Source organism: Podarcis cretensis (genome assembly GCF_951804945.1).
Source record: "Podarcis cretensis genome assembly, chromosome: 17".
NCBI classification, from domain to species: Eukaryota; Metazoa; Chordata; class Lepidosauria; order Squamata; family Lacertidae; genus Podarcis; species Podarcis cretensis.
In genome coordinates, this window is record NC_137187.1 from 39,506,933 (window position 1) to 39,534,008 (window position 27,076).

The 27,076-nt window shown below is 48.8% G+C and overlaps 1 protein-coding gene and 1 long non-coding RNA gene across 4 annotated transcripts; one reads left to right on the top strand and one right to left on the bottom strand.

Annotated features, from left to right (window-relative positions):
* Positions 1-8,844, top strand: LOC307206041. Its single transcript, XR_013834227.1, has 3 exons — positions 1-15; positions 2,022-4,841; positions 6,973-8,844. It is a non-coding gene; the product is annotated as an uncharacterized lncRNA (long non-coding RNA).
* Positions 2,843-26,687, bottom strand: DUSP9 (dual specificity phosphatase 9). 3 transcript variants are annotated; one of them, XM_079958794.1, is made up of 4 exons: positions 26,614-26,687; positions 13,782-15,138; positions 9,386-9,808; positions 2,843-5,600 (listed from the first exon to the last, which is right to left on the bottom strand). In XM_079958794.1, exons 2-4 carry the CDS (start codon positions 14,137-14,139, stop codon positions 5,302-5,304), a joined length of 1,080 nt encoding a protein of 359 aa, XP_079814920.1. In that variant the 5' UTR covers positions 14,140-15,138; positions 26,614-26,687; the 3' UTR covers positions 2,843-5,301. The 3 variants fall into 3 exon arrangements, with proteins under 3 accessions (XP_079814920.1, XP_079814919.1, XP_079814918.1); XM_079958793.1 differs by lacking the exon at positions 26,614-26,687 and adding an exon at positions 19,122-19,647; XM_079958792.1 differs by lacking the exon at positions 26,614-26,687 and adding an exon at positions 18,837-19,052.
* Between the last annotated feature and the right edge of the window lie 389 nt (positions 26,688-27,076).

Here is a 27,076-nt window from a genome sequence, read left to right on the forward strand (position 1 = left end):
AGGCACACATAAAAGGTTAGAATGAAATGTGGTTTAAATGCTTTGAGGGGTAAGTGACCTTAGGAGGACATTGTCCTAAAAGGCAGAATATAAGTATATAGGTATATTTGCAAGGCAATCATAAATAGCAATAGCAACTGTCTTTGGAACTGTGCGTGTGCAGCCCCCAAATACATTGCGGGACATAAAAGGAAATGTGTGTGATGCAACACTTGGATACTGTAAGTGGTTGCAGGTGGCACTGTGGTCTAAACCATTGAGCCTCTTGGGCTTGCCATTCAGAAGGTTGGCAGTTCAAATCCATACAATGGAGTGAGCTCCTGTTGCTCTGTCCCAGCTCCTGCCTACCTAGCAGTTCAAATGCATGCTAGTGTTTAAATAGATAAATAGGTATCACTATGGTGGGAAGGTAAACAGCGTTTCCTTGTGCTCTGGTTTCTGTCATGGTGTTCTGTTGCGCCAGAAGCGGTTTAGTCATGCTGGCCACATGACCCGGAAACTGTCTGTGGACAAATGCCAGCTCCCTTGGCCTAAAAGGGAGATGAGCGCTGCAACCCCAGAGTCACCTTTGACTGGACTTAACCATCCAGGGGTCTTTTACCTGCTGTAAGTGGCCTAAAATATGAAACTCCTGGATTTGCCAGGTCTGGTTTAAATACTGTCAGGCTGGCCTACCAACCCTTCCTTCACTGGTCAATAGCATAGCCAAACGGATGGGAACCTCCCAAAAGTTGCCGGACTACTACTCCCATCATGAATGGCCAGTGACCACACTTGCTGGGGCTGACAGGAGTTGGTTCCCCACCTCTGCCATAGCCCATCATCACAAACTGTGTAACACCAGGCAATTTCGGTTACAATTAGTTTTGAAATAGTTGCCACTCTAGGTTTCAGGTCTCTGTTAGTGCTTCCCAGAACTCAGTTCTGTCCACTCGCAGAGCAATTTGGTTCCTATCATCATTGTATTTGGCAAGTGCTGCAGATCTGAAGATCTTTCTTTGCTTATGATCTGCTTTCACTTACACACATCCTCTGGAAGAAAGAGTAGCTGTTAATCAAAGACCCTCTGCTCCTCTTATAGCCAGTAATTAACCACAACCATCCTGGGATGCAGGGGGGCAGGAAAAGAGAAGTGTGTTGTACAGGGGAAACATGTCGCCTACAACCATAGCTCAGTCCCAGGCATCTCCAGCCCTGGAAATCCAGTCACGGTCAGTGCAGACCAGGAATGGGCAACCCTTTTCTCCTATGTAGGGGCAGATTGACTCAGGAGTAAATTGTGGGGACAGAACAGAAGCAGTGAGCAGAGACAGAGTTGAAGATGGGTGAAGTGAGAGACAATGTCCTGAATTAATCATCTAGAATAAAGACCCTCATGCTTCAGTCTTCCTCAGATTAGAATGCCAATCCTGTGCAGGTCTTCTCAGAAGGAAAACCTACTGGGTTTGATGGGGTTACTCTCACCTAAGTAGCGGGAGGGTTTTGTTGTTGGTGATGTAGTACAGCTGCTGTTCTGCAAAGCAAGTGAAAGTAACTCCCAATTTTAGTGCCACACACGGAGAACAGGTGCCTACCTAATTATTCTCAGATAGCTGGCAGGTGGACTCATTTTTCCAAGGCATAAAAGTGGGAGTTGGGGCGGAATCATGCAAAATACTGTACCAATTTTCCGGAACCTACACAAGAGGGAAGAAACTATTTTTAAAGCCTGGAAAATCGAGGAATTCAAGGAAACCTGGCAGCTAAGGAGGTAGAGGCTAAGGGGCTGCAGGTGTAGAGAATTCTGAGCGAGTGGTCTGACTCTGTGTAAGACAGCTCCTAAAATCACCTCATCTCAGGCTTCTTCTGCCTTCCTGGGAATATCTCTCCTCCCCTGAGCTGCAGTCAAAACCACAAATCTCTCCATTCCGCCTCCGCCTCCCAGCCCCATCCAACCCTCCCATCCTAATCCATTTAACACAGATTACTCTGAAAGAGAAGCTGTTTGCTGACATTCTTTTTTTCTTACATTGGTTCCCCAGATGTTGTTGGACTACTAGGACCCCATCACCCCCAAGCGCTGGCTAAGTAGCCTGGAGATGATGGGAGCTGCAGTCCATTGAAATTCCGGGACCCAAGACTGGCTCTGTGGTTCCTGCCACCACCCACCAGCTTTTGTTCTGACTTCTGACCAGCCACAGTGAAGGCCACTGGTGGAGAATAGCGCAGCTGGTTAGAGCATGGGGCGGATAATGCCAAGGTTGCAGGATTTCTCCCCATAAGGGACATCTGCACAATCTTGCATTGCAGCGGGTTGGACGAAGGATCCTCAGGGTCTCCTCCAACTAATTCTGATTCTCTGTATCCAAGAAATGACAATATAAATGGTAAATTCTGCAGAGACCCACCTCTTTTGCTTCTCCCCACATACTTAGTGTCAGGGGAAGGTTAAACAGTAAGTTGTCTTCTACTCAAAACATGAATGAGTGAGGTTTTTATTTATTTCTGAGTATGCCTATACAGCCACATTTTAAATTATAAAGATGGTGTACACTATAAAACACCATTCTGTTTTTTATTTAAAAATCCAGATGATCTCAGTGATCATAGTCATTAGGGTTATGGCAGATGTGGGGAACCTTTTGCCCTCCAGATGTTGCTGAACTACAGCTCCCAACAGTCCCAGCAAGCTTGGCCAATAGCCAAGAAAGATGGGAGTTGCAGTTCAGCAAACAACTCCAGGGCCAGAGGTTCCTCACAGCTGGGTTAGTGGCTTTCTTTGGATTGGTCTTGTGCATGTGAAGTGGTTCACCATCAGCTGCTTTTCATCAGCATCAACACCAAACAAATCCACACTCCTTCGTATTGTTTAAAGGCCTGTTTTTATTGAAGTGACTGTGTTGCCCATGGCAATGACAGTCCTTGCCTGTCTCTCCAGTTGGCTCCGGAGCCATATACATTCATTTGAAAAACAAAGAGACCAGGATGCCAACCATTATTATTATTATTATTATTAATTATTATTATTCTTAAAAAATGACCATCCTAAGGCAGTTCTCTTAGCTGCCATGAAGAAAAGAGGAAAAGAGAAAATGACGGACCTGCATTTTTCACATACAGGTACACAGGACTGAAGTCTACAGCCAAATAAAATTAAAGGTTGTGTCCAGGCAGTCAAAATTCTCCCCCTGCCCAAAGCTGAATTCTGCAACCCACATGAATGGTACTAGATGAGCAAATTTGCGTAATTGCTTGTATTTCGCACAAGCTAAGCTGCAGTCCTCTACACCTTTACCTAGGAATAAGTCTCATTGGACCTCATAGGACTTAATTCTATGCAGACACATGTAAGACTGCACTGTTACTCTGCAAATTTTTGCTTACAACTCTGCATCCTTTATCTTGCTTTTGCTAATCATAAGGAGGTCCACTATTCAGGACCCTGAAGCCCACCCGCTTTGACCCCTGGAGCCCCTCATTCTGCAGCTGCTCGAGATTATTTCAGCAAGCTTTGCCTGCAAGCACTTTTAAGCATATCTTCATAGCCAAAAGGGCTAAGAAAGTTGCTTTAAAAAAAGATCAAGAAAGAAAGGCGGGATCAGGAGAGAGCCAATCCTGCAAAGATACCAACTTATGGAATTGCAGCAGAGACACAGCCCAGCAGATCCACAGTGAAGAAACCTAGGGAACTTATCATTAAGCAGGGGGCACCAGAATGCCCTGGACATAGTTTAGAACATACAGGCACAATCTGTTATCTGACTACACTCACTTACAGGCAATACACTTACAGGCAAGTTAATTCATTTTTTAAAGGAAGTGCTGAGTGCATGCCTACTTAGTACAAGTCACATCCTTTTACCCAAGAACTGTAGCCTATTGCAGGGGAGCAGTCTGTGGCCAGCAGTCTGCCCATTTACCTACTACTTCTTTGATTGTTTTTCTGCCCATGCTCAGAGGTGCTCTCTTCTTTGTTACTACTTAACTTGTGCCTGGACGGAGCACCTGACACTGAAAGCAAGTTTCAGCCCTACGTTCTGGCCACAAATTAAGCCCTGCATGCAGGCTAAGCAGACGCTGTCTAGTACTCACATACACAGCTCTGGCTGCTTACAAGCAGGCATTAAGGCATACACACATTCAAACTTTGTACAAACACAGACATGAAATTCTGAGCTGCTCCACTTTCTCCACCTCTGTGCAGGAACTGATCACCATGCCCCCTACTATCTAGGTCTTCCAGCTGGCTCCCTGATGCAAATCTGCTCCAAAGCTTCGACCCCACACATTTTCCTTCTGCCTTTCCGAAATAGCTGGATTAACTCCAGAGTGGCTGGCCAGCCTGCTTTTGGGATGGGACGTTGTGGGGCAGATGATGGTTGAGGTATGATGAATGATTCAGGCTTCTGAATCTGCATCCAAAGCTCGTAGGTTCTTGACCCAGAGATTCCTTAACTGTCCTAGTTCCAGAGCTGCAGTTCTTGCATCAGGCATGATAGGATTAATTCCTAGAACCGGAGGCCAAAGGCTTAAAAGGGTGTAGATTCTTTTGTTTGGTGTCTTGTACCATTCCTGGCAGGGGCTCCTTAAGGCAATTCTAGAGTCTCAGACTATACATGCTGTGACACCATTTTGGATTCTGTGGTTCATGGTTCTAGAACCAAGAACAAGATAGATAGTTGGGGAACCTTTCACCTTTGAGATATAGGTTTCTAATCTGGATTATCCCTTTATTCATTACAGAACTGCCACAGGATGTTTCTCTCTTTCATATCCCCCCCCCCCAATTCCCCCCTTAAACTGAATGATGTAGCTTTAGAACCAGAAGTCCTGGGGAGAGAGGATTCTCATGGGAGCCGAAGGTCTGCAACCTAACCAGTTTCTAGATTATGGCTGTAGAATGGGAAACATCCTATATAAGATGGGCATTTTAGCAACCAGCAGGTTCCAGCCCTGAAAACGGCCCATTCCAAATCTTTTAAAATCTAACAGGGTGGTCTGGACCACACGGTCTGTGTGTCCAGAGGAGACACTCAACATTTGTCCAGGGATCTTGGGAGAATGGAGAGGCAGGTGGAAGGGTTGTGGGGGCAGGGAGGGTCTTTGGTTATGGATCTGGCCCCATCAGCTGAGCTGCATGTTTGGGAAGATGTGCAGCATCCACAGCAACAAAGGCAGCTGTAAGAGGTGCCTTCCTCTCTGGCGTGAGGTATTCAGTTGGTCCCCAAAGGGACTCTGCCACCAGGGCAGGCAGGTAACACTGAAGAGGAGGAGGAGGCCAACGACGATGACAAGAAGAGAGGCCACCACCCTCTTTTGGCCCTACGTGGGATCCAGCTCAAAGACGCTGTCGTCAGTTGGCGAGGTGAAGAAGCAGCTCTGGCCAGAGGGGGGGCGCCGGCTGGCCCTGCTGAGCCCCAGCGACTTCTCAAAGTCCAGCAGCTGTCCCATGAAGTTGAAGTTGGGCGAGATGTTGGACTTCTTTCGCTTCACCAGATCGTAGGCGTCGTTGAGGGACAGGTTGAGCTTCTGCATGAGGTAGGCTACAGTGACGGTCACCGAGCGGCTGATCCCCGCCAAGCAGTGCACCAGAATGCCACAGTTCCGGGACAGGGCCTCATCTGGGACAGAGAGGGAACAAGAAAGGGAAAGAACAGGTTGGGCGCGTGAATACAGCTGCACTGGGGGGGGGGGAGCAGAGACATCACCGTGCCAACAAAGGTCCATATAGTAAAAGCTATGGTTTTCCCAATAGTGATGTATGGAAGTGAGAGCTGGACCATAAAGAAGGCTGATCACCAAAGAATTGATGCTTTTGAATTATGGTGCTGGGGAGACTCTTGAGAGTCCCATGGACTGCAAGAAGATCAAACCTATCCATTCTGAAGGAAATCAGCCCTGAGTGCTCACTGGAAGGACAGATCCTGAAGCTGAGGCTCCAATACTTTGGCCACCTCATGAGAAGAGAAGACTCTCTGGAAAAGACCCTGATGTTTGGAAAGATGGAGGGCGCAAGGAGAAGAGGACGACAGAGGACAAGATGGTTGGACAGTGTTCTCAAAGCTACCAGCATGAGTTTGACCAAACTGCGGGAGGCAGTGGAAGACAGGAGTGCCTGGCATGCTCTGGTCCAGGGGGTGACAAAGAGTCGGACACGACTAAACAACAACAAAACTGGGGCTGTAAGGGCTGGGGCAGAGAAAAAAGTGGGGATGAGGGAAGGGTGGCAGGACAAGGGAGGCAGGTGGGGAAGAACCCAAGGGTGTGTGTGAATGTTCAGGTTAAGAGCAGCGCTGAGGATATCCTGCAACTTCACTAGTGAAGAACTCAGCTTCCTAAGGATCCTATAGTAAATATATATATATATATATATATATATATATATATATATATATATATATATATGGCAAGTTTCTAGTCCTCAGGGCAGATTGTATATAGACACTGACTGCTGAGTAAAGCTCCCAGTTATTCAATAGGACTTAAGTGCCCCACATACTGCCATGTTCCTCCAACTATATGAAGCAACTAGGAAAGATGTAGATATGCTTGGTCACATAATTTATAGGTAAAGGTAAAGGTACCCCTGCCCTTGCGGGCCAGTCGTGTCCGAGTCTAGGGTTGTGTGCTCATTTCACTTAAGAGGCCGGGAGCCAGCGCTGTTCGCAGACACTTCCGGATCACGTGGCCAGCGTGACGAAGCTGCTCTGGCGAGCCAGCACCAGAGCAGCGCACGGAAACGCCATTTACCTTCCCGCTAGAAAGCGGTACCTATTTATCTACTTGCACTTAAGGGTGCTTTCGAACTGCTAGGTGGGCAGGAGCTGGGACCGAAAGACGGGAGCTCACCCCGCCGCGGGGATTTGAACCGCCGACCATGCGACCGGCAAGCCCTAAGCGCTGAGGTTTTACCCACATAATTTATACATGTCACCGAATTGCTTTGCCCCCCCCCCCCGAATAAAAGTGACCTTGCTTTGACTTTTCACACAGACAGACTTGCCTAAGGACCACCACAGCAGAGCAACGGCCCTTTGCATCCTGCTGGGGAGAAGCCAGATGGAGACAACTTTGATAAAAGGTCCTTGGTGGGCGTCATCTCTCCTAAACTGTCCCAGAGACTATTCTTCCATCATGCTAATATTTTTTTAAATGGAAGATTTTATGCTGAATTTTCCAAAGGAAAAGTCTGAGAATTGTATGTCCATGATTGCATGCACTGCAACAGCATATTTCAAACTGTGCCAAAGAAACACAACATCTAGGTTTAGAAAAGAGTGTGCAAATTGTTTTCTTCTGGCTCCAGTTCCAGAAAGGCTTGCAAAGAATTTGGAAGTTTGGGGGCAAAAGGAAGTGGGCAGCAAAAGAGAGAATGAAACAATGAGGAAAAGGGCATTCGAGCTGACATTAGAGGATCAGGGGAGAAAGCTCAAAAAATAGTTGTGGCCCATGATAAGGGACAAAGGTAGGGAGTTTGGGGGAGGGGCAGGCACCCACTTCCTAACCACTGGAAGGGAGGGGAAGTGGAATGAAGTTGCTGGAATCCTGAACAGCAACACTCAACACTGCAACATTTTGTTGCATGCAAGAAGCACTTTGTGAAAATTTGAGTGGCCAAGCAAAGTGATTAGAATGAGGAATGCAAGTAAGTCAGTTTATGAGAATGCATTAACTCTGTTGAACAGAGAGAGAAGCGAAAATGCCTCTCTTTGAAGATGCAGTCTACATGCCACTAGTTTTGGAAACGTTTGGTTTAAAACTGTTAACTTTTAAAATAAGAATTCTCTGTTTTATCAGAGGCATCTGAACAAAATATATTAAAATGATTAATCTGGAAAATTCATCAATGATCCATTGCAGGCCTAGTTGGTGCCAAGGCATCATATTCTACAGATGATGCAGGAACAGAACCAATCTGAGGATGCACAGACCACAGACCTCGCTGTGTGCACACACTGAAGCTGCTCAATGAGAAAGAAAAGGGGGAGACTGGCCAACAGCAAAGAATCAGTTTGGGAGTGTAGGAGACTTAACGTCAGGGAAGATTGCAGGTCTGTAATGCAAAGGAAGAGTGAGGTCCCTAAAAGACAGTGGGTGGCTGGAGGGGTCAGTTAACCCAGCCCATGTAGTAGATACCTTGAGCAAGCGCTTATGCTCACAACCATCTAGGGCTAACTTGATGCTCTCAGCAGGTAAAGGACTCCTACTCTCCAGCAGCACGAAATTCAAAACAGATCAGTATGGGGCTGCTTGAAAAATGTGCCTGCTGAGAGTATCATGAGGACAAACCAGAATGGAATGGCACACCATTGTGTTGCCTTCTCCCCAGGATGCTTAATTACTGTACCTCATCACTAAAGATGTAGATCAACTGGGAGCCCCACAAGTTCTAAGGACTTTGCCTAGTAAGCTGCCTGAGGACCCATGAGCCTTATTCCTGTACAGCAGATATGGGGAACTTTTGTTTCTCCAGATGTCACCAAACTACAACTCCCCTCGGTCCCAGCAAGCATGCCCAACGGCCAGGGATGATGGGAGCTGTAGTGCAGCAACATCTTGTGGGTGGGGGTGGAGGGCAAAGGTTCATCCACAGCTGATGCACAGGAAGCTCTGGCCCCACTGACTTTGGGTGAGGCCTTTGGATCACCCAAGCCAGGGATGAATACTGGAAGCCAGGCCTCCTGCCCTTCCTTGCTCCTACCTGACCTTAGTTCAACCACCAGCAACTCACTATGGGGACCCTGGCTTGGAAAACCACCCATTTTCAAGTGTATCTATCTGCCCACTGGCCCCGAAAACTAGATGCACTAGTGCAGGCACCCCCAAACTCAGCCCTCCAGATGTTTTGGGACTACAATTCCCATCATCCCTGACCCCTGGTCCTGTTAGCTAGGGATGATGGGAGTTGTAGTCCAAAAACATCTGGAGGGCCGAGTTTGGAGATGCCTGCACTAGTGGGACAATCTCTGGGGTGTTGGTTCCAGCTCCTTACTCACTTGCAAGCCCCAGGGTACTGAAAGTTCCTAAGTGGTATGTTACAAAAAACTGCGGTAGACACAGTGTTTCTAGGTTCTCCGCCCCCCTTATGAATCAATCGTGAACCACAGAATTGCAGAGTTGGAAGAGACCCCGAAGGTCCATCAAGTCTGTCCCCCCCACCCAACATGAAGACACAAAGGTGAGTGACGGGGCCCAACTAGTAGTCAGTCAGCTGTGAGCTGCAGTGAGAGCCAGTCGCCTCTCAATGGACTCAGATGACTGTCTCAGGGACACAAGCCATATTCCCTCAAATGCTTTGCAGGGGTCATGTGAATGGGTCCTCCGATGGCCAGTAGACAACAGCCACAGGAAAACACAACCGGGAGGCCAAGGGTGGGGTTTTCTGCCTTTCTTTCCCTTCACTCACCAATGAACTCAATGGCCTCAGGGAAGAACTGAGAGAGGTTCTGGCTCCAGTGGTCCGAGATAGGGATCTGCTTGTAATGGAATTCGCCGTTCTTCTCAAAGAGGTTGGGCAGGTTGGGGGTGACGTTGAGGATGTAGCGGATGCCCAGCTTGGCCAGGGTGTCCATGTTGGCAGAGTCACGGGCGCTGCCCAGGTAGAGGTTGGGTAGAATCTGCACGGGGAAGGAGGGGGGGCTCGCCCCTTCTGACTCCATCCCGCTGCTGAGGGGCCCCGACTCTGCATCGGAGCAGTCGGAGCTGAGGCTCAGGCCGCCCAGTCCTACCACAGGAGCTGCCGGGGGCACAGGTGAGCTACTGGCACTGGCTGTGTCCAGGTTGGTCTCACAGAGGTGCGGCCATTCAGCCTGAAATTTATGGAAGCCTCCTGCAAGGAAGGACAAAGCCAAGAGACGACTCAGCAGCAGCACAGCCACAGTTGTTACATGCAGAATTAAAGCACTGACAGTGGAGGTTCCCCTGTCATATTGGGGACACCCTTTCCTATAATAATTATTAACAATAACATTTTTTTATTTGTACCCTGTCCTGAGTTGCACCAGCCACTCTGGGCAGCTTCCAACAGAATATTAAAAACATAAGACATTAAACATTAAAAAAAAATCAGTTCAGATGTCTCCTAAAGGTTATATAATTACTCATCTCCTTAAAATCTAATGGGAGGGCATTCCACAGGGTGGGCGCCACTACCAAGAAGGCCCTCTGCCTGATTCCCTGTAACCTCACTTCTTACAGCAAGGGAACTGCCAGAAGGCCCTCGGTGCTGGACAATGGGGGTGGAGATGCTCCTTCAGGTATACAGGACCAAGGACGTTTACGGCTTTAAAGGTCAGCACCAACACCTGGAATTGTGCTCAGAAACATACTGGGAGCCAGTATAGGTCTTTCAGGACCGGTGTTATATGGTCCGGGCAGCCACTCCGAGTCACCAGTCTATCTGCTGCATTCTGGATTAGTTGTTTCCGGGTCACCTTCAAAGGTAGCCCCATGTAGAGTGCGTTGCAGTAGTCCAAGTGGGAGATAACTAGAGCATGCACAACTCTGGTGAGACAGTCTGCAGGCAGGCAGGGTCTCAGCCAATGTACCAGGTGGAACTGATAGACAGCCACCCTGGACACAGAATTAACCTGGGCCTCCATGGGCAGCTGTGAGTCCTGCACATCTGGTCCTTTAGGGGCACAGTTACTCCATTCAGGACCAAGGAGTAACCTGCCCCCCAGTATTTTTGCTCTACCTATAGCCATGACTTTCTGTACTTGGCAGTACAGTTAAGAGGCAGTCAGTCCTGAATCCTTTCTGTTGGAGCCCAGACCTCTTGCCCCCACTTTAACACGCCCCCCTCCCTTTGCTTACAGACGCTGCTGCAAAGTGTTGTGCCAGGAGATTGTTTGTTTACAGACTGTTGCCTTGGTGATATTACCTTTTGATTGTAGAAATCTACAGGGCATGTTTATCAAAGATTACATAACAAAACGCTTTAACTGCTACAATTCCAGGCTTTTTACATTTTTTAAAAGAGCACAGAATCATAGAACTGCAGCGTTAATGGGACCTTGAGGATCATCTAGCGCCAACCCCTTGCAATGCAGGAATGTGCAGCTGTCCCGAAACCTGCAATCCTGGCAGTCTTCAGTGTTGTGGGAGCAGGGGTGAGGAGAATTAGGGAGACCTGGTGAAAAAGAGCCGTGCTCCTGCACTATATATAGTTGTGCACAAGAGAGAATTTCAGAGCAGCTTGCACTGTGTGGGGTAAAAAACCCTGTGTTTTCATCTTCCACTTAATCACTGTTTCCAAAGGACAAAGTGAGCAGCGAACTACATGTTAAATGCTGCTGGGTGTAGCTTTGCCTCAATATATTTTTAAGACCATCTCACATGAAAAGGTAGCTGCAGAGAGAGGTGCAATCTTGAGTGGAAGATCTGTGGGTGGGAAGGAGAAGCTTTGCCTACGTTGCTTTTGCGCTGAAAATCACTCACAACTACATTTCCCTGATGTGGAGAAAAACAGATGAAGGGGTGATTTTGAAGAGACAACCACCGCTGCTGGTGGAAAGGTTAAGCAGTCCCTCTACCCAACTCTGTTGAAAGGCTACAGTTCAAAAATAAATAAATAAAGAGTATCAGAGTTACACAGAACTGTGCACTGTGTTTGGCAATCCTACAAACAGTCAGTCAATAGGTGGACCCGGATTAAGGGTAGCCAACCTGATGCCCTCAAAATGTTGTCGAACTACAACTCCCATCATCCCTGACCATGCTGACAGGGACTGATAGACGTTGTAATCCATAATCTGGAGGGTGCCCCGTGGTCTAGCTAAGGGGTAGCCAAGGGTTGAATCACAGCAAAGCTCCATGCAGAGGAAGGCAAAGAGACGAAGTGGGAGCTTCATATACCCTGCTGTAGAAGCTAAAGTGGCATTCTCATAGTTTGGACTGCACTGGTGGCACACTTGCCAAAAGGCTTGCTGAGATTTAGAGTCGCAAACTGATGATGGGTGGGGGGGTGTATTGGCAAGCTCTTTTGCATTTAGCAGCAACATGTTGTGCAGAAATCTGCAAGTGAAACTTTTCACAGCATTGCAAAGAATCACCATTTGCTCAGGGTCTGCAAATCAAACTTTTGTTAAAAGCACAGCTACAATGGCCAGTTGAAAAGCTGGCAGCCTTATTCACTACTGTTCTTCTATTCTGGCTCCCGGCCCGGTTGCTCTGATGGGTCAGGCCTAGGGTGACACTTAACAGGCTTGGGCAGCGGCCAGGGAAGTTTCCCAGGTTGCGTTGCCATCCAACCCACCCCCCCGGCAGTCCCTCTTGTACATTTAAGAGCTGGGTGATAAAGAAGACCTTGAAAGCATGCAGATGTAGCCAGGGGAAAACACTTCACTTTCTGAGTTTCTGTACTTCAGGACTTCCTTTTTTTAAAGTCACAATAACAAATGAACACAGTACCCCATCAGTTTAAAAGGCCTGGGAGATGCTTTCGCCGGGCACCTAAAGATATGTAGTGAAGGCACCGGGTGAACCTCCCTAGGAAGTGACTTAAAATCTCAGGCAGGTGTGAGGAACCAGTGGTACCTTCCAGATGTTCCTGGACTCCAGCTCCCACCATCCCTCAAGCCTTGGCCATGTTGGCTGGAGCCAATGGGAGTTGGAGACCACAAGAAGGACCCAGGTTCCTCCATCTCTGATACAGGATAATATTCCTGGCTAAGGTCACTAGGAAGGGATGTGTAACAAGACCAAGGCTGTGTCCACACCCCAATTTACTGTGTCCTCACTGCACTTCCAGGGCTGGGTTTGTAATCCATGTTCCCACAGCGTTATCCAAAATACATACGTATGCTGCACTTTGTTATCAGATGCTACCGTTTGAGGCATTGTTTCTCAAACTAGTTTCACACTTGATTAGAGCCCTTAAGCCATTCTGTAATTCATCTCTAGCCAATGTGTTGCAGGGTGAAATCATCCGCTGCCTTGTCCCCCCACCCCCACCCATGAGTGTTCCCTGTGTGTTGCACAAACAAAAACAAACTGAACTCTATGGTGCTAATATGGACACACCCTTATGCCCAGTCAAACCCCAGGTCTAACCCTGATGGCCAGGTTTCACCTCTGCTGTCAGAGGCAGCAATTCTCCTGAGTTCCAGTTGCTGGAAACCTGCTCTGCCCCATTGCCACAGCTGAAAAACTGCTGATTAGAACAGCTGGGGGACGGGGGGACATGGCAGTACAGGGATGGGTGTAATTGTGGTTATCTGCTCTCCTGGTTCAGCAGCAAATTTAAAAACAGAGGAAATCTCTGGCTTGAAATCTGGCAACAATATTCCTGAATCTGCCTTTTCCCTGCTCCACTGGAGAATGGACTGGTTAGGAGAAGGGCCACAGCTCACAGATAGAGCACCTGCTTTGCATGCAGAAGGCCCCAGTTTCAATCCCCAGCATCTTTGGGAAGGGTTGGGAGAGGACGCTGCCTCAAACCCTGATGAGAAGCTGCCAGTCAGTGCAGACAACACCAAGATGGACCAATGGCCTGACTGAATATAAGGGAGCTTCCACATCTTTTAGGCAAGGGCCACAGCTCAAAGGTAGAACATCTGCTTCGCATGCAGAAGGTCCCAGGTCCAGTCACCAGTATTTTCAAGTAGGGCTGGGAATACCTGCCCCCCCAAAACCCAAGAGAACCTTTGCCAGTCAGTGTGGCTTGTTCTGAGACTGATGAGGTCGACTCAACATAGGGCAGCCCCCTAGGAAAGAGATAGGTTTCCATATGTCGGGTAGCCCTGCCCCATCTCAAAGTTACCTCCCACCTTCACAATTCCTGCTTTCCTCAGCACACCCACCTTGCAGGTAGTAGGCGGGGCAACCTTCCTCCCGCAGCTTCTGCAGAAGCGTCACCAGCACTGACCCTTCGTCCTCCTCCTGGCTCCCTGATGGGGGCAGCTGGAGCGTTCCCTCGTCATATAGGAGCACCGTGCTACCCCTGAGGGCCTGGGGGGGCCCCGGCAGCAAGGACCCGACTGAAAGATTCCCTTTCCGGAGACGACGAAGCAGCAGCCCCGGGAGGGCCACGCTCAGGGCCCGCTCCACGTGGGACGAGTCGTACAGCTCCCGGCTGCGGCAGTCCAGGATGTGGAGGCACGGAGACGGGGAGGCCAGCTCAGCCCGCAGCCACGACGTGGACTTTCCCAGGTCTTCCATGTGGCTACAAGCCACGGTCTGGAAGATGAGAATCTTCACGGTCAAGACTGCCCAAGCCAACCCTGCCGAAATCTCAGAGCCCCGCCTGGATTCTCCCCACTCGCAATGAAGCTTGCCACTTCCAGGACCTGAAAAAGGGAGTCTGCAGGGAAAGGTTTTGTCCAATTGGCAGATTATTCCAAACTCAGGATCCAAAGTCCCAGGTGCCTTTGCCTGAAGGAATCGCTACCTCATGTTGCCAGCACAGGTCTCACCCCATCCATCGCAATCCAAACAGCCTGGGCTAGCAAAGCAAGAGGAGGGTACAATGAGGGGTGCCTCCATGCGTGGAAATCATCCTTCAGTCTCTTTTTTTGGAGGGGGAGAGAAAGGAAAGGAATGGTATGGTGCCCAGCCTCTCAAGAGGTGAAAGTAGAAAAGGAGAGATGGGTCCCAGCGCTTTGTGACAGCCTGGAGGAGAAGAGGCTACAGAGGATTCTCGCATAAGGGGGGGAAGTGGCTTCTTGGACACTCCGCTCAGGATCCTGACCTGCCTTACCGCTGTGGTTTCCCTAGTGCTGCCACACAAGGGGAGATCTTCCAAATCAGGGTCAGCTGCAGCCAACCAAAATTAGGATCGCAAGTTGTGCCAGATTAGCCTCCCCTGTCTCTGCGTGTGAATCCAGCTGATATTGTTCCTCTGCCGTTGCTGCCCTGAGAGTTACCGGTAGATCTCTGCCAGCTGAGGAGAGCCACAACTTGTGTCCCAGCCTGAAGAAAAATCCCTTGATCCTCCTGCCAGCTGAAGTCTATCCAATGTCACTGGAGAGGATATGCTGAAGCAGAGGCCAGGGAGGCGTGGGTCTGTGGTAGGCAGGCATCCAGGTAAGCCAGTGGGGGGGGGAGGTAGAAAATGAAGCAGGGAGAGAGAGGGAGAGAGAGATGCACACTCTGGGTACCAAAAACAGCACCTCAGGCTTCCAGAGAAGAAGGGGATGCTAGCACAGATCCTGGAGGAACCTGCAGTGGGAAAGCAAAATGGGAGAGTGAGGCTGGGGAGTGTGGGAGAGGGAGCACATAGGCAGCAGGCTAAGGGAAACACGGGAAGTGCGTGTTCCCTTCCTGGCACCTTGCTGTCCCCTCCATCCTGGCCAGATGCTGACGAGAGACTTCCTGGCAACCAGAGGGAAGACAGCAGTAACTGCCAAGAGTCGGATGACAACATAGGCTGTGTACACACTGCAGGCACCCGGGGCTTTCATTCCTTAATTTCAAACCAGCCACATTTTGCACACCCAGGAAGCTTTTCGCTCTGAATCCCAGATGTGTGTGGGGTGACTAAAGGTAGTCGGCATGGGTGCAGGAGGGGAAGAGGCACTCCACATGAGCTCAGAAACACCCTATACTAAGAACCATAGGTCCAGTGGTATGCGCTTGAGCAAAGGTCCCAGGTTCAACTCTTGGCTCGTCCACCTAATGGGGAAAGGGCTCCGTCTGAGACACAGGACAGTCACTGCAAGTGCTGAGACAAAGGGACCCAGGCTGACTCAGGACAGCAGCTTCTTGCGTTTCTTATACTTTAGGGTATCAAAAGGAGGAAGTTGGCAATTTCCTTATTCAAGCTTTTCAAAACTATTGTGCAAATCTCTATGTCCAGTTAAAGATTATGAATCAGTGGCACATACAATTAATTTATTGTAGTTTAATCAATCTGGAATAATCTCCACCCTTGGCTCCATAATGCTCAGTTGTACTTAGGGTTGTCAACACCTAACCCCACCCCTAAAAAACCCTGCCCCATAACCTGGCCTGCTCTTTTCCCTTTAAGAGGCGATTGATCTGCAGAAAATCAGCAGGAAAAAAGCTTTTTGTGGCCTGGAAATAAACATCACAGGCTAATGCCCGCAGATAAAGTGCTTCTGTTAAACATGCAGGTGCAAGAGCTGGTTGAAAAGTTGGCCAACCTATAGCTGAGAAAGATTAAAGCCTCCACTCAGCAAAACAGAAAAGCACACATCTATTCTGAAATGCTTATATAATGAACACAAGCAGGAGAAATTAATCAGCATTTTACAAGTTCCTAGTATTATTATTATTATTATTAGCAGTAGTAGTGGCATTTATTAAATTTATATACAGGCAGCAGAGTTTTAGGCACATCCGATATGTGCGTGACCATGCTGAACTTGGAAGTAACCTGAAAATGTCAGAAAAAAGGGAGGGATGGGGCCGGAACGGGGTGTTTGGGGGCTTTTTCAATGGTGTTTCAAATATACAATATTTCACTTGAACGTGCGGTGCCTTGGAATGTACCACCCATGTAAACTGGGAGTTGCCTATACTGCCCTTCATCTAAAAATCACAGGGAGGCTTACAGCATAAAAATACAAAATGAGAACACAAAAATACATAACAAAAACAAACAAATCAATAACCCCTCTCCCACAAGCCCACTGAAAAGGCCACAGATCGTTTAAACAGTCAAAGGCTGGTTGTAGAGGAACATTTTCACTTGGCACCTAAAGACATATAATGAAGGCTCCAGGCAAGCCTTCCTGGGAAGAACATTTCCCAAGTGGGGAGCCACTGCAGAAAAGGCCCCTTCTCGTGTAGCCATCCTGAGGACCTCTCCTGGAGGGGGCACACAAAGAACCTCAGATAGTGTTAACAGACAACTCTTCCTCTTCTAAGATCTTGGATAAGTTTGGTGGGGCTTTCCTTTGAGTTAGGATGCATAGGTTTAGATCCCCCCCCAAGGCTTTTTTCTGCAGGTCTATTGTGCAACATGACATTCAGGCAATACTAGAGCACTTGTTGTGGATTTATAGTGGACTGCTTACACATCATTCTGCTTTATGAGCTGTTCTGTGATGGTTTCCCCATGTTGCCACATTACTGCCATCTGGAGGGGCACCACTGCGCTATAGTCAACACAAGCGGGACAAGACTCTTGTTCCAACAGGCTTTTGGGAATTGACTTCCGGGTTTCGGTGGTTGCGCATGCGTAGAAGTGCTAAACCATACTTTGCGCATGCACAGAAGTGCCGAATTGCAACCCGCGCATGCGCAGACGCGGATTGCGAACATGCATCCTGCACGGAACATGTTCGCAACCCGAGCGTCCACTGTATAGTTTTAATTCCATTAATGTTTAACTGGATTTAAAAGATTGTGGTCCCCGCCCCCCACGTTTTTAATGACTTGTTTTTATCTGTAAACTGCCTCGAGTCCCGTCAGGGAGGAAGATGGGGTATAAATAAATAAATAAAATAATAAAAAGCAAACTGAAACATTTTATTCTGTAAAAACTTACAGCGCTCCAGCAGGAGGTTATGGGGAATGTATCAACTGGAAAGAAAGCAGGATGCCCACCTCAAATCTTTAGCAGGCGCAAACAGTATGGAAAGCAGGGTCCCATATAACCACCCCAATAGTCTCACGAGCACAAATCATCACAAAATCCCCCCCCGAAAGGGTGTCTGGATGGGCACCCAATGTGGAGAGCATGCTGAGCTTGCTGGAGCCATGTCAATAGTGGCTGGTGAGGTGGCACAAGTGGATCTCCAACACCACAGGTTGTTGCTGCTTTCAGAGAGGGTTGAGGTGCAGGGAGTATGGTGTGGCTTGCAGTGGCAAGAACACTGGATCAGCTGCACTGCCATGCGCCATCCTGCCTAGTTCCCTGTGCCTCTCTACCCTCCTTCCCAGTAACTCAGGAGAGCAAGGTAGTCCCACCCGCACCAGCCACAACTCAGACTAGTTACAGTTTATAATTTATTTGGAACATTTCATTCGGTAAGAATTTTGCAGGCTTCGTCTTCACAACACTGCTGCGAAGTAGGACACCACTGAAACAGACAAAGTTCACATGCAGTATGCCTATGGCAAGAGGTGACACAAGTCAAGGTTGCCTTAGATCAGGTGAGGGGAACCCTTGGGCCCTCCAAACATAACCAAACTACAACTCCCATCTACCCCAGCAAGCATGACTAATGGCCAGGGATGATGGGAGTTGTAGTTCAGCAACCTCTGGAGGGCAACAGGTTCCCCACACCTGCTTTAGACACAGTGAACTTTGGGAGGCATAAAAGGTAATGGAGCGGATGACTGGAGTTCTCCTGTGCAAGTCCTGGGCAGGGTGGGGAGACTGCGCCAGGTCAAGTACGGGGAGGGTAGTAGTGATGAGGGTGCCATTTGGCTGTTCTGCCTCAGCCCTGTCTTGGGCCTGCTCCATCTATCCCTTTCATCGGTGCTCTTCAATGTTGGGTTCTCAAAATGTTGCTGAACTATAACTCCCACCAACTATAGCTCCCTGTGCTAAGGCAACCTCTTTCCTGCTGCAGCTGAAGCCAACCAAGACTAAACTTTTCATCAAAAAGTCTATTGTTTGAGTCTTGCCTCTGCCACGATCCACTTCACAGACAAGCCTCCACTCTCTTGATCTCCCACTAGCAATGAAGATATTAATAACGACCTTTCTTAAAGAGTGGAGGCAAGGATTGCAAGGTGTGTACAGAAAGGGCATTCTGAAGACCGCTAATATCCATCCCTAGGAGTGTCCAGTGGAATAACACCCTCCCCTCAAAATAAAATAATAATAATAATAATAATATTCTGCTTTGCCTAGTAGCCCTTCTCTTAACCTTTAATGTGCACAGGAAGGCTGGCCGTGGTTCCTTAGTGATGGCACTTTACACATGCTCAAAAGCACCATTTACCTTGTACCGCTATGCAAGTTTACTCAGGGCCTGGAGTTAAAGCAAAAGTACTTCGCGCGTGCCCAGAAGCCCCGACTTCTCTTGAATCCGCCTTCCTCTTCTCAGGGCTGGAGTCAACCTGCCCGCCCTCCTGAGTTCAACGAACGGGATCGAGCTTCGGGCTGGTGCCTTTAGGATTAGGACTTCCCACGAACTTGGCGCACAGCAAAGAAGAGGACCCGGGGCTGAGCCCTGGCCGCGTCAACGCTGCGGAAAAGCGGAGCCCCAGGCGCGCGTTCCTCTTACCCTGCGGCGCTCGCCGCGCTTTGCGGACGCCTCGCGGAGCGCGGCCATCCCGCCGGCGTCGGCGCCCAGGACGGGCCGCGGTTTTCGGAGCGAGCCCGACGCCGAGGCGCCCTTAGCGCGTCTCCTTCGGCCTCGGGAGAAGAGCGAAGCGGGCGGGGAGGACTCCTGCGCCAAGGCGGCTCTCGAGGCCAAGCGCTCCGCCGCCAGCTCGGCGGCTTCGCTGGGCTTCGGCTCAGTCGCCTGATGCGGCTCCTGCGCTTCCGTCGCCGCTAGAAAGGCGACTCGCCGCTGCGGCAGCGGGAGGAGCGACGGAGTCCTCGGCCGCCTCCATCTGCAGGGCGGCGGGGCGCGCGCCCAGGGAGCGGTGCTGCGAGTTCCGCGCGGGGCGGAGAGAGACACCGGGGAGACACTTCTTTGGGAAGATGCCCGAGGGAAACAGGGCGGCGGGAGGGGAAGCGCGGCCGGCGAGGCGGCCTCGAGGCACCGTCTCCAGCGCCGCGCGGCCGGCCAGCCTCTCTCTCCGCCTCTCTCTCTCTCTGCCCGCTGGGCCAGGCGCGTCCCCACCCCGGCTCCACGTGGTGGCTGTGTACAGCCCGGAGCCCCGCCCCGCCGCCGCCGCCGCGCCAGGGGCCGGAGGCGCCGCCCCGGGAAGGCGGAGCCGCTCATCAAGGCGGCCAGGAGCGCGCACACGCGCGCGCACTTGCGCGTCCATCCAGCCGGGCAAGGACGGGGTCAGGTGGGCGCCTTGGGCCGGGGCTCTGCTCCCTCGGGCATTGAATGGCAGCCTGGCGTCACTGGGGTTTTAATACCCTTGGTCCCCTCCCTGTGCCAGAACGGCGCTGTGTGGGCTTTTGGCTGCGTCGGCATCATACTGTTACGGATATGAGGTAACAGAGCCTATTAGTGAATAGGTAAAGGAAAAGGTAAAGGGACCCCTGACCATTAGGTCCAATCGCGAACAACTCGGGTTGCGGCGCTCATCTCGCTTTATTGGCCGAGGGAGCCGGCGTACAGCTTCCAGGTCATGTGGCCAGCAGGACTAAGCCACTTCTGGAGAACCAGAGCAGCGCCCGGAAACGCTGTTTACCTTCCCGCTGGAGCGGTACCTATTTATCTACTTGCACTTTGACGTGCTTTCGAACTTCTAGGTTGGCAGGAGCTGGGACCGAGCAACGGGAGCTCACCCCGTTGCGGGGATTCGAACCGCCAACCTTCTGATCGGCAAGTCCTAGGCTCTGTGGTTTAACCCACAACGCCACCCGCGTCCTGCCTATTAGTGAATAGTAGAAGGTAATAAATGGTAGGGTTTTGATTATCTGAGATATGAAGGGAAAATACCAGCTGCAGAGGGATTCCTTGGCTAGCCTAAGGAAGACGACCTGGCAAGGTACAGGGCCATTGAGGGCCTTTGGCAGTGCAGGAGAACTGTCCCCTGCCCGGAGATGTGAACAGAGACAGGGGATTCGGAAGGTTTCCAGGATAATGGGGTGAGTTGTCACAGGAAGAGTTGGGGGGCCTTTGGCCTTCGAGTAGCTGAGAACAAAGGGCAGAGCCATCTTGGCAGGCTGGCTGAAGGCAGGCTGGGAGAGATGCCGTGGGCTCCAGTGCTGCACTGCTGTGGGGAACAAGCCCCTCTTGAGGTGACCATACTGGACTTCCTCTATGTAGACTAATAGTGTAAATATATGTAATTTAACCATAATTCTAAAAGGATGACAGTCTCTGCTGTGTCTTATTCTCACTGGAGCATAGACTGTGGGTGAGCACCTGGAACCCCCTGGAATCTTGACACAGCTTGGCAGAGATTGGGGGTGGCGTCCAGCTTTTGTAACAATGCATTTAAAACACAGCCCCCACCCCACCCCCAAATCCCGGGAACTGTAGCTTACCCAACTCTGAGCTACATTTTCCAGCACCTGTAACAAACTACAGTTCCCAGGATTCTTGTGGGGAGGGAGGGAGAGGTCCTTTAACTGTGGCGTATATGTTTTAACAGCCATAGTTCTGTGGCTGTGGCAGATTAGGATATTCTGTGAGATTCTGTATAATGGGGGTGGCAGCTTTGGCAAGAAGGGGTTTCCTTACAAACAGGAATGGGGAACTTGTGGCCTTCCGGGTGCTGCTGTGCTCTGACTCCCAGCATCCCTGACCTATGACTGTGCTGGCCAGGGCTGATAGGAGTTGGAGTCCAACAGCATCTGGAAGACTGCAAGTACCCCATGTCTGGTGTAAAAGCATGCACAAGTCCTTTATACAACTGTGTCATATTTCAATGGAGACTGCAAAGGAGAATTCTCTCCAGGATAGTGCTTGTCTTTATTTAAAACATATTTGTACACTGCCTTTCATCAAAATTGAGTTCAAGATGCTATACAATATTTTTGTAAAAGTAGAAAATTATCATGTAGTAAACTGACAATAAAGAAACATTTGTCTGAGAGAGCTGTTTCAGTTTCTTGGGACAGGTATAATGTTATGTAATGCAGGTTATGGCATTGAAATAGAAAACAATTCAGTTGACATAGTCCTAATCCCTGCAGGAAAAACTCAAAAGTTTCATTGGCCATGACAGGTGCAGAGAGACATCACTCTACACCTTGGTGAAAATTTATATAGCTTGCCTTGAAAGTTAGAATGAAAAACCAGTTTTCAATTTTAGGTCAGAGACAACAAAGATGATTTGTGGATTAGGGCCTCCTTTAAAGCAAAACAAAACAAAGTAAAAAGCACAAGAGGTGTGATAAGTGATGACAATGGATGAAATCTGTCTGCGCTAAGAATCTGAGGAACCCACTAGCAACAGAAGCCCCCCTCCTTGACTGCTGCCACGACTACCTTTCCACTGTGGTATTGCCAGTGAGCAAGCAGCTGGGGCTTAGAACAGATGGGGGTGAGCGGGCATTGGTAGGTGACTCAAGCAAGTGCGGCAGGTGCCACAAGGTATCAGAGTCAGCCAGGATTCAGAGCTTGAAGGGAGCTGCTGGAGCTGGAGGAAGAAAGTGGCAGTATTCTGCCCCCCTTCTCAAACCAGTCCCTGCAAAGTTATCCACCTCACCTCCCAGCCACCTTCCCAGCCATTTCAAAATAGCTAACCCATAAATAGTTCTAGTTTTTTACCTTAGCAGAAACCAGATACTGGCCTTGCTTGCATGGCCTATTATCTGTTTGCTTGTTTGTTTGTTTGTTTGTTTGTTTGTTTGTCACTTTATTTATTTTGTGAGGGGTTTTTTTAAGTCTCAAAGCAACTTAAGAAGATAAAATAGAAAACAGATAAAATCAGTTAGAAGCAGTTTTTTAAAAAGTGTACAATACAGTGGTATCTCGGGTTACATACACTTCAGGTTACATACGCTTCAGGTTACAGACTCTGCTAACCCAGAAATAGTACCTTGGGTTAAGAACTTTGCTTCAGGATGAAAACAGAAATCATGCTACGGTGGCGCGGCAGCAGCAGGAGGCCCCATTAGCTAAAGTGGTGCTTCAGGTTAAGAACAGTTTCAGGTTAAGAACAGACCTCCAGAAAGAATTAAGTACTTAACCCGAGGTACCACTGTACAAAATTTCTAGAATACTCATCCAACAGCACAGTAGGAAGGACAGGGCCTAACCCAGCTCCCTAAAAGGTGATCAGCACAGCAGAGTCCAGCTTCAATACATTTAAAGCATTTGCCTTCCGCCAGAGAATCCTGGGAACTGTAATTGACCTCTCCCAGAACAACAATTCCCAGCCCCCTTAACAAGCTGCAGTTCCCAGGATTCTTTGGGGAAAGTCATGCACTTTAAATGCATGGTGTGCACACAGATTTCATCAGAGACTTTGACTCAGAATCAATTCTGACTCTGGGTTGGCCCTCTTGCGGATCTGTCCCATTTCTGCACTGCCACTCTTCTGGGACCTGCTCCTTCAAGTCTGGCTCTTTACAGCCTTGCACTGACCAAGGTGATGGGCATAATCCCCTTGCTTGGTGGCCCATGGAACTATTGTGACATGGATGCAATAAGCAGATTTTAAAGAACAATGCTAGATGGACGTGCTTTGCATTTTTCTATCCCATCTTTCCTAGTGTTCCTATTGCCCTTATGAGGCAGCTAATCATAAGCCTGCATTTTTATTGAGGCTTGATCAGGGCCTGTATTTTAAAATGAGCTTAAAGATTTTCAAATGTTCATGCCAGGCAGAAGACCAGCTGCCTAAGAACCTTGGCAAGATGTTTATTCTCCTGGATAAGGGGCCCCCCTGATTTATAGCAGAAAACAATTCTCAAAGTCAAAGGGAATTACAGGCTGACAGCCAAGGTTACACTGACCCTACATATTACAGAAGATAAAAAAGCAGAGAAAAACATAATTAAGAGTGGGTAAATAGTAAAATAAAACCATGTGCCTCCCATTAAACTTGAGCCATATTTTCCTAAGGTTCAAAGGTCAAGAGCAATGGAAAAGCATCTAGCTGGCAGAAAGGAAGAGAGTATTTTGGGAAGTCTTTTTCTAAAGTTGTTTCTTTCTTAAACTGAGATCCTTTTAAGATTTCTTTTCCTTTTAAAAAGCTATCTATGTTATGTATTAAATATATTGGCTTAAATGTAATTATGCAAAGGAATTAGAAGCTAAGAAATGTTAAATCCTTATGCTAGATTCTTATTTCATATAGTTGGAAGAGATCACAGGGGCCATCAGCCACCAGCCCAGCCCCCCCTGCCAAGCAGGAAAAATCATTAGAGCACTGGTTGTCAGGCATTTGTTTAAAAGACCTTCAAGAGGAGATCTTTCAATGATGATGTGAACTTAAGATCCTTGACATCTGTTTAAGATAAAAATTTAAGATTAAACCATTTGTTTTGGAGGGCAATAGGGCGAGGTGAGCTGGTAATTAAGGTTCCTTGTTGAGACACATGTAAGATATATTACTACTTATTTGTCATTTATAGATAGAAGAATATATAGCTTTTTGTTTCCCATAAAAGGGCAGAAGGAAATGGGTGTATCTTTTGTGATTGGTTCTAGCAAACAGCCAATAGGAATTTCAACCAGGCTGATTGGACAGAGGCAGCCACAGGAGGAGCAAGGGGGCTGGATTAAGGAAATATAAGTGCTGGCCAGAATGGCAGGAGGGCAGGCCAGAGCTTGGTAACCATATACCACTGTGCCTCTCATTTATTTGTCTGACAAATAAATTATTATTTTAATTTCTCTATTGCTGCGTTGAATATTTCATTCCAGCTAAGCGTTAACCACAAGCAGGGTGCTACACTTACTGTGCAGGTGAAAACACATGCCTACAGCCCTGTTTCAGCCATGGAGAACTAGCTAAACACGGACCTAGGTAGAAGCTCTGTCAGTGATTCACAGTGAAGAAAGAATCTAGGCAAAGTAAATTTCCAAGAATAGTTTTATGAAACACACACACGTGTCTGTGTTCTCCCCTCCTCCTCCAGTTCTAATCTCCTTAGCAACCTATCCATTTTCATCTTGTGGCGGGGGGGCATGGGGGGAGCTAAAACAAAAATGGATTTTCCAGTTTCTATGCTATGAGTGGGTGATTTTCTCTATTAATAATGATCCGTAAGTCTTGGTACATGGTAAGGTTTTTCTGTTCTTACATTAGCCAAGAGGGCTCATGGACACCACTTGATTTAACCCAAGCATTCCTAAAGCTTGCTTAAAAGCAAATGGCAGAGATGGTTGATGGGGGAGGGGTGGGGAAGCCAGCAGTGACCCTGCTTTGAGTGCAACATCCTTTGAAAAACTGGTTGTTGGCCACTGTCCAAGAGAGGAACCTGGTGCTGTGAGGTGCAGAGAGGGTGGCTGCCCCCAAATCCATACCTGAGTAGGCTCCAGCCTCAGAAACAGAAATCAGAGATTCCATACCTGGATTTTGGAATATTCACCAAAAAACAGTAAGCAGAAGGTACTTCTCTGCCCCTGCCATATATAGTAGAGCTTTCAGTCCATTTAACAACTTTGCATCACCTTGCCTCCCTCCCTGTTCTTGATTACAATTCTTACTGCATTATAGAAAGCCTTATAGAAGTTGTTACCAGCACTTTGACAACCTAAGAGCCATGAATATACCACCCACCATTCAAAACTGGTGGGCACTGCAGTGTGGTGAAGTTCCACTGGGTGGTTGTTTCTTCATTTGATATTGGGTCAGAGGCGCCATCTTCTTAACAGGATTGAGGGGCCCCGTGCACGATGCAAGGAGCCAGGGGGCAGAAACTGTCTTGGGCCTTGGAGCTGGTGCTCCTGTGCTGGTGCCTCTCCTCACCTGCTCACCCTTACTGGCGCCCAGTTGCCTTTCAGCAGCCTTTTGTGGGCGAGTGCAGAGTTCTGGCTGGCTGGCCGTCTGGCAGCAGCAGCAGCCAAGAAAAGGCCACAGGGGATCCAGAGCTTCCCAGCCGGCCCTGCCTTGGATGCTCCTTGGAAGGTAGAGCTGCAGGTATGCAGCCCCACCTAGCCCCCACTGCACCTCACTCACCTCCCCGTTCAAATGGGCTCTGCTCCAGTCCTCCCCATCTGTGCTCCCAATTCTTGGCCCCAGGCTTGTGGAGCTCCCAGGAAAAGTGCCCTTGCAGTGAGTGCTGCAAGGAGTCTGGGGGCAGAGCTGAATGCCCTTTGAATATTGGGGGGGGGGGTCCTCCGCCCCCTCAAAAATACTGGGAAGGGGCAGAAACTGCCTTGTCTCTTAGGAGTTGGCACACTTGTATCGGGTGGTGCTACTTAACCCTGCTGTAATGAACACTCTGGTTAGGGGAATGGCAAGAAAGCAGTCCCTAAAAGGAAGGTAGCAAATAGGGGTGCTGGGCAGAGGTAGCCTTAGTCCATATTGTTCCATAGCTAAGCAACTGGTGGGTTTGTATCCATTGCCAAACTCCGCACAGATTACATAAAGGAAATCACTATATATTTCACGCATGTGCACTTTCTAAATAATTCATCTTGCTTCCAAAAAGAGTGATGGAAAGCTTGTGGAGTCTGGGTGAAACTGATCAACAACAGGAGAAAATAATCACAGTCGTGGGAGAAAGATAATATTGTTTTTTAGGATACATTTTCAAGCTGCTCCTGGAAATCCTGAGGGCTAGGAAGTTAAGGACTCTGCTGATACAAAGGCTGGCACTAACCCAATCATAATTTTAGCAGGTTTGAAGGAGTCCCCTGCCCTAGTGATAGCCTCCCCTCGTTATGATTAAAACCGTAGAAAGGGTGCAAAGGCAAGCAGTTGTGTTGTATGGCAAATGCTTCCATCTGATTATTCCTGAAGCAAAGAGTGAAGGGCTGTTGGGAACTTTCCCTTAGGAAGTTTGTTCATTCCCAAAGGGCATCGTAGCATCAACCTCTCTTGACTCCCCTTGATGGCAATTCTCCCTCCTCAAATCACTCACTGTCTGCCTACACATCATCCCAACTGTCTCTTCCCTCGCACACAAGGAGCATTCCCATAGCCACACACACAATGCAGGCTAAGCCTGCAGTCCTCACATACACTTACCTGGCAGCCAGCCCTGTGGAACTGAAGGCGAGTACACCCTCGCAGCCATACACACACCGCCATTTTCATTTTCATCCCACTAGTACATTTACCCCACAGATGTAAACAGCCGCAGCACTCGCCCTGTGGAGGTTCAGACACACCAAAAAGGAATGCTGCTTGCTCCCTCCCACGCACGCACGCACACTTCAAAACACAACTGCAAGCGTGAACACAAACATCCTCTTTTCTCTCTCATGCAAATAAAGGCATCCATTCATCCCACTTGTGAAGCCCAATCATACCACTCATGGACTGGAGAGCCGTTTCTTTGGCCAATATGTGGAATGAATCTAGGCCCTCCCACCGTCTCTGAATGAGCTGGATTGGCTAGCACACTCTGGCCTGAGACTGATTCTACTTCCCCTCTCATCAAGGCAGGGCTATGGGATTCCTCGTACAGTATTTGTTTTCATTTCTAAAA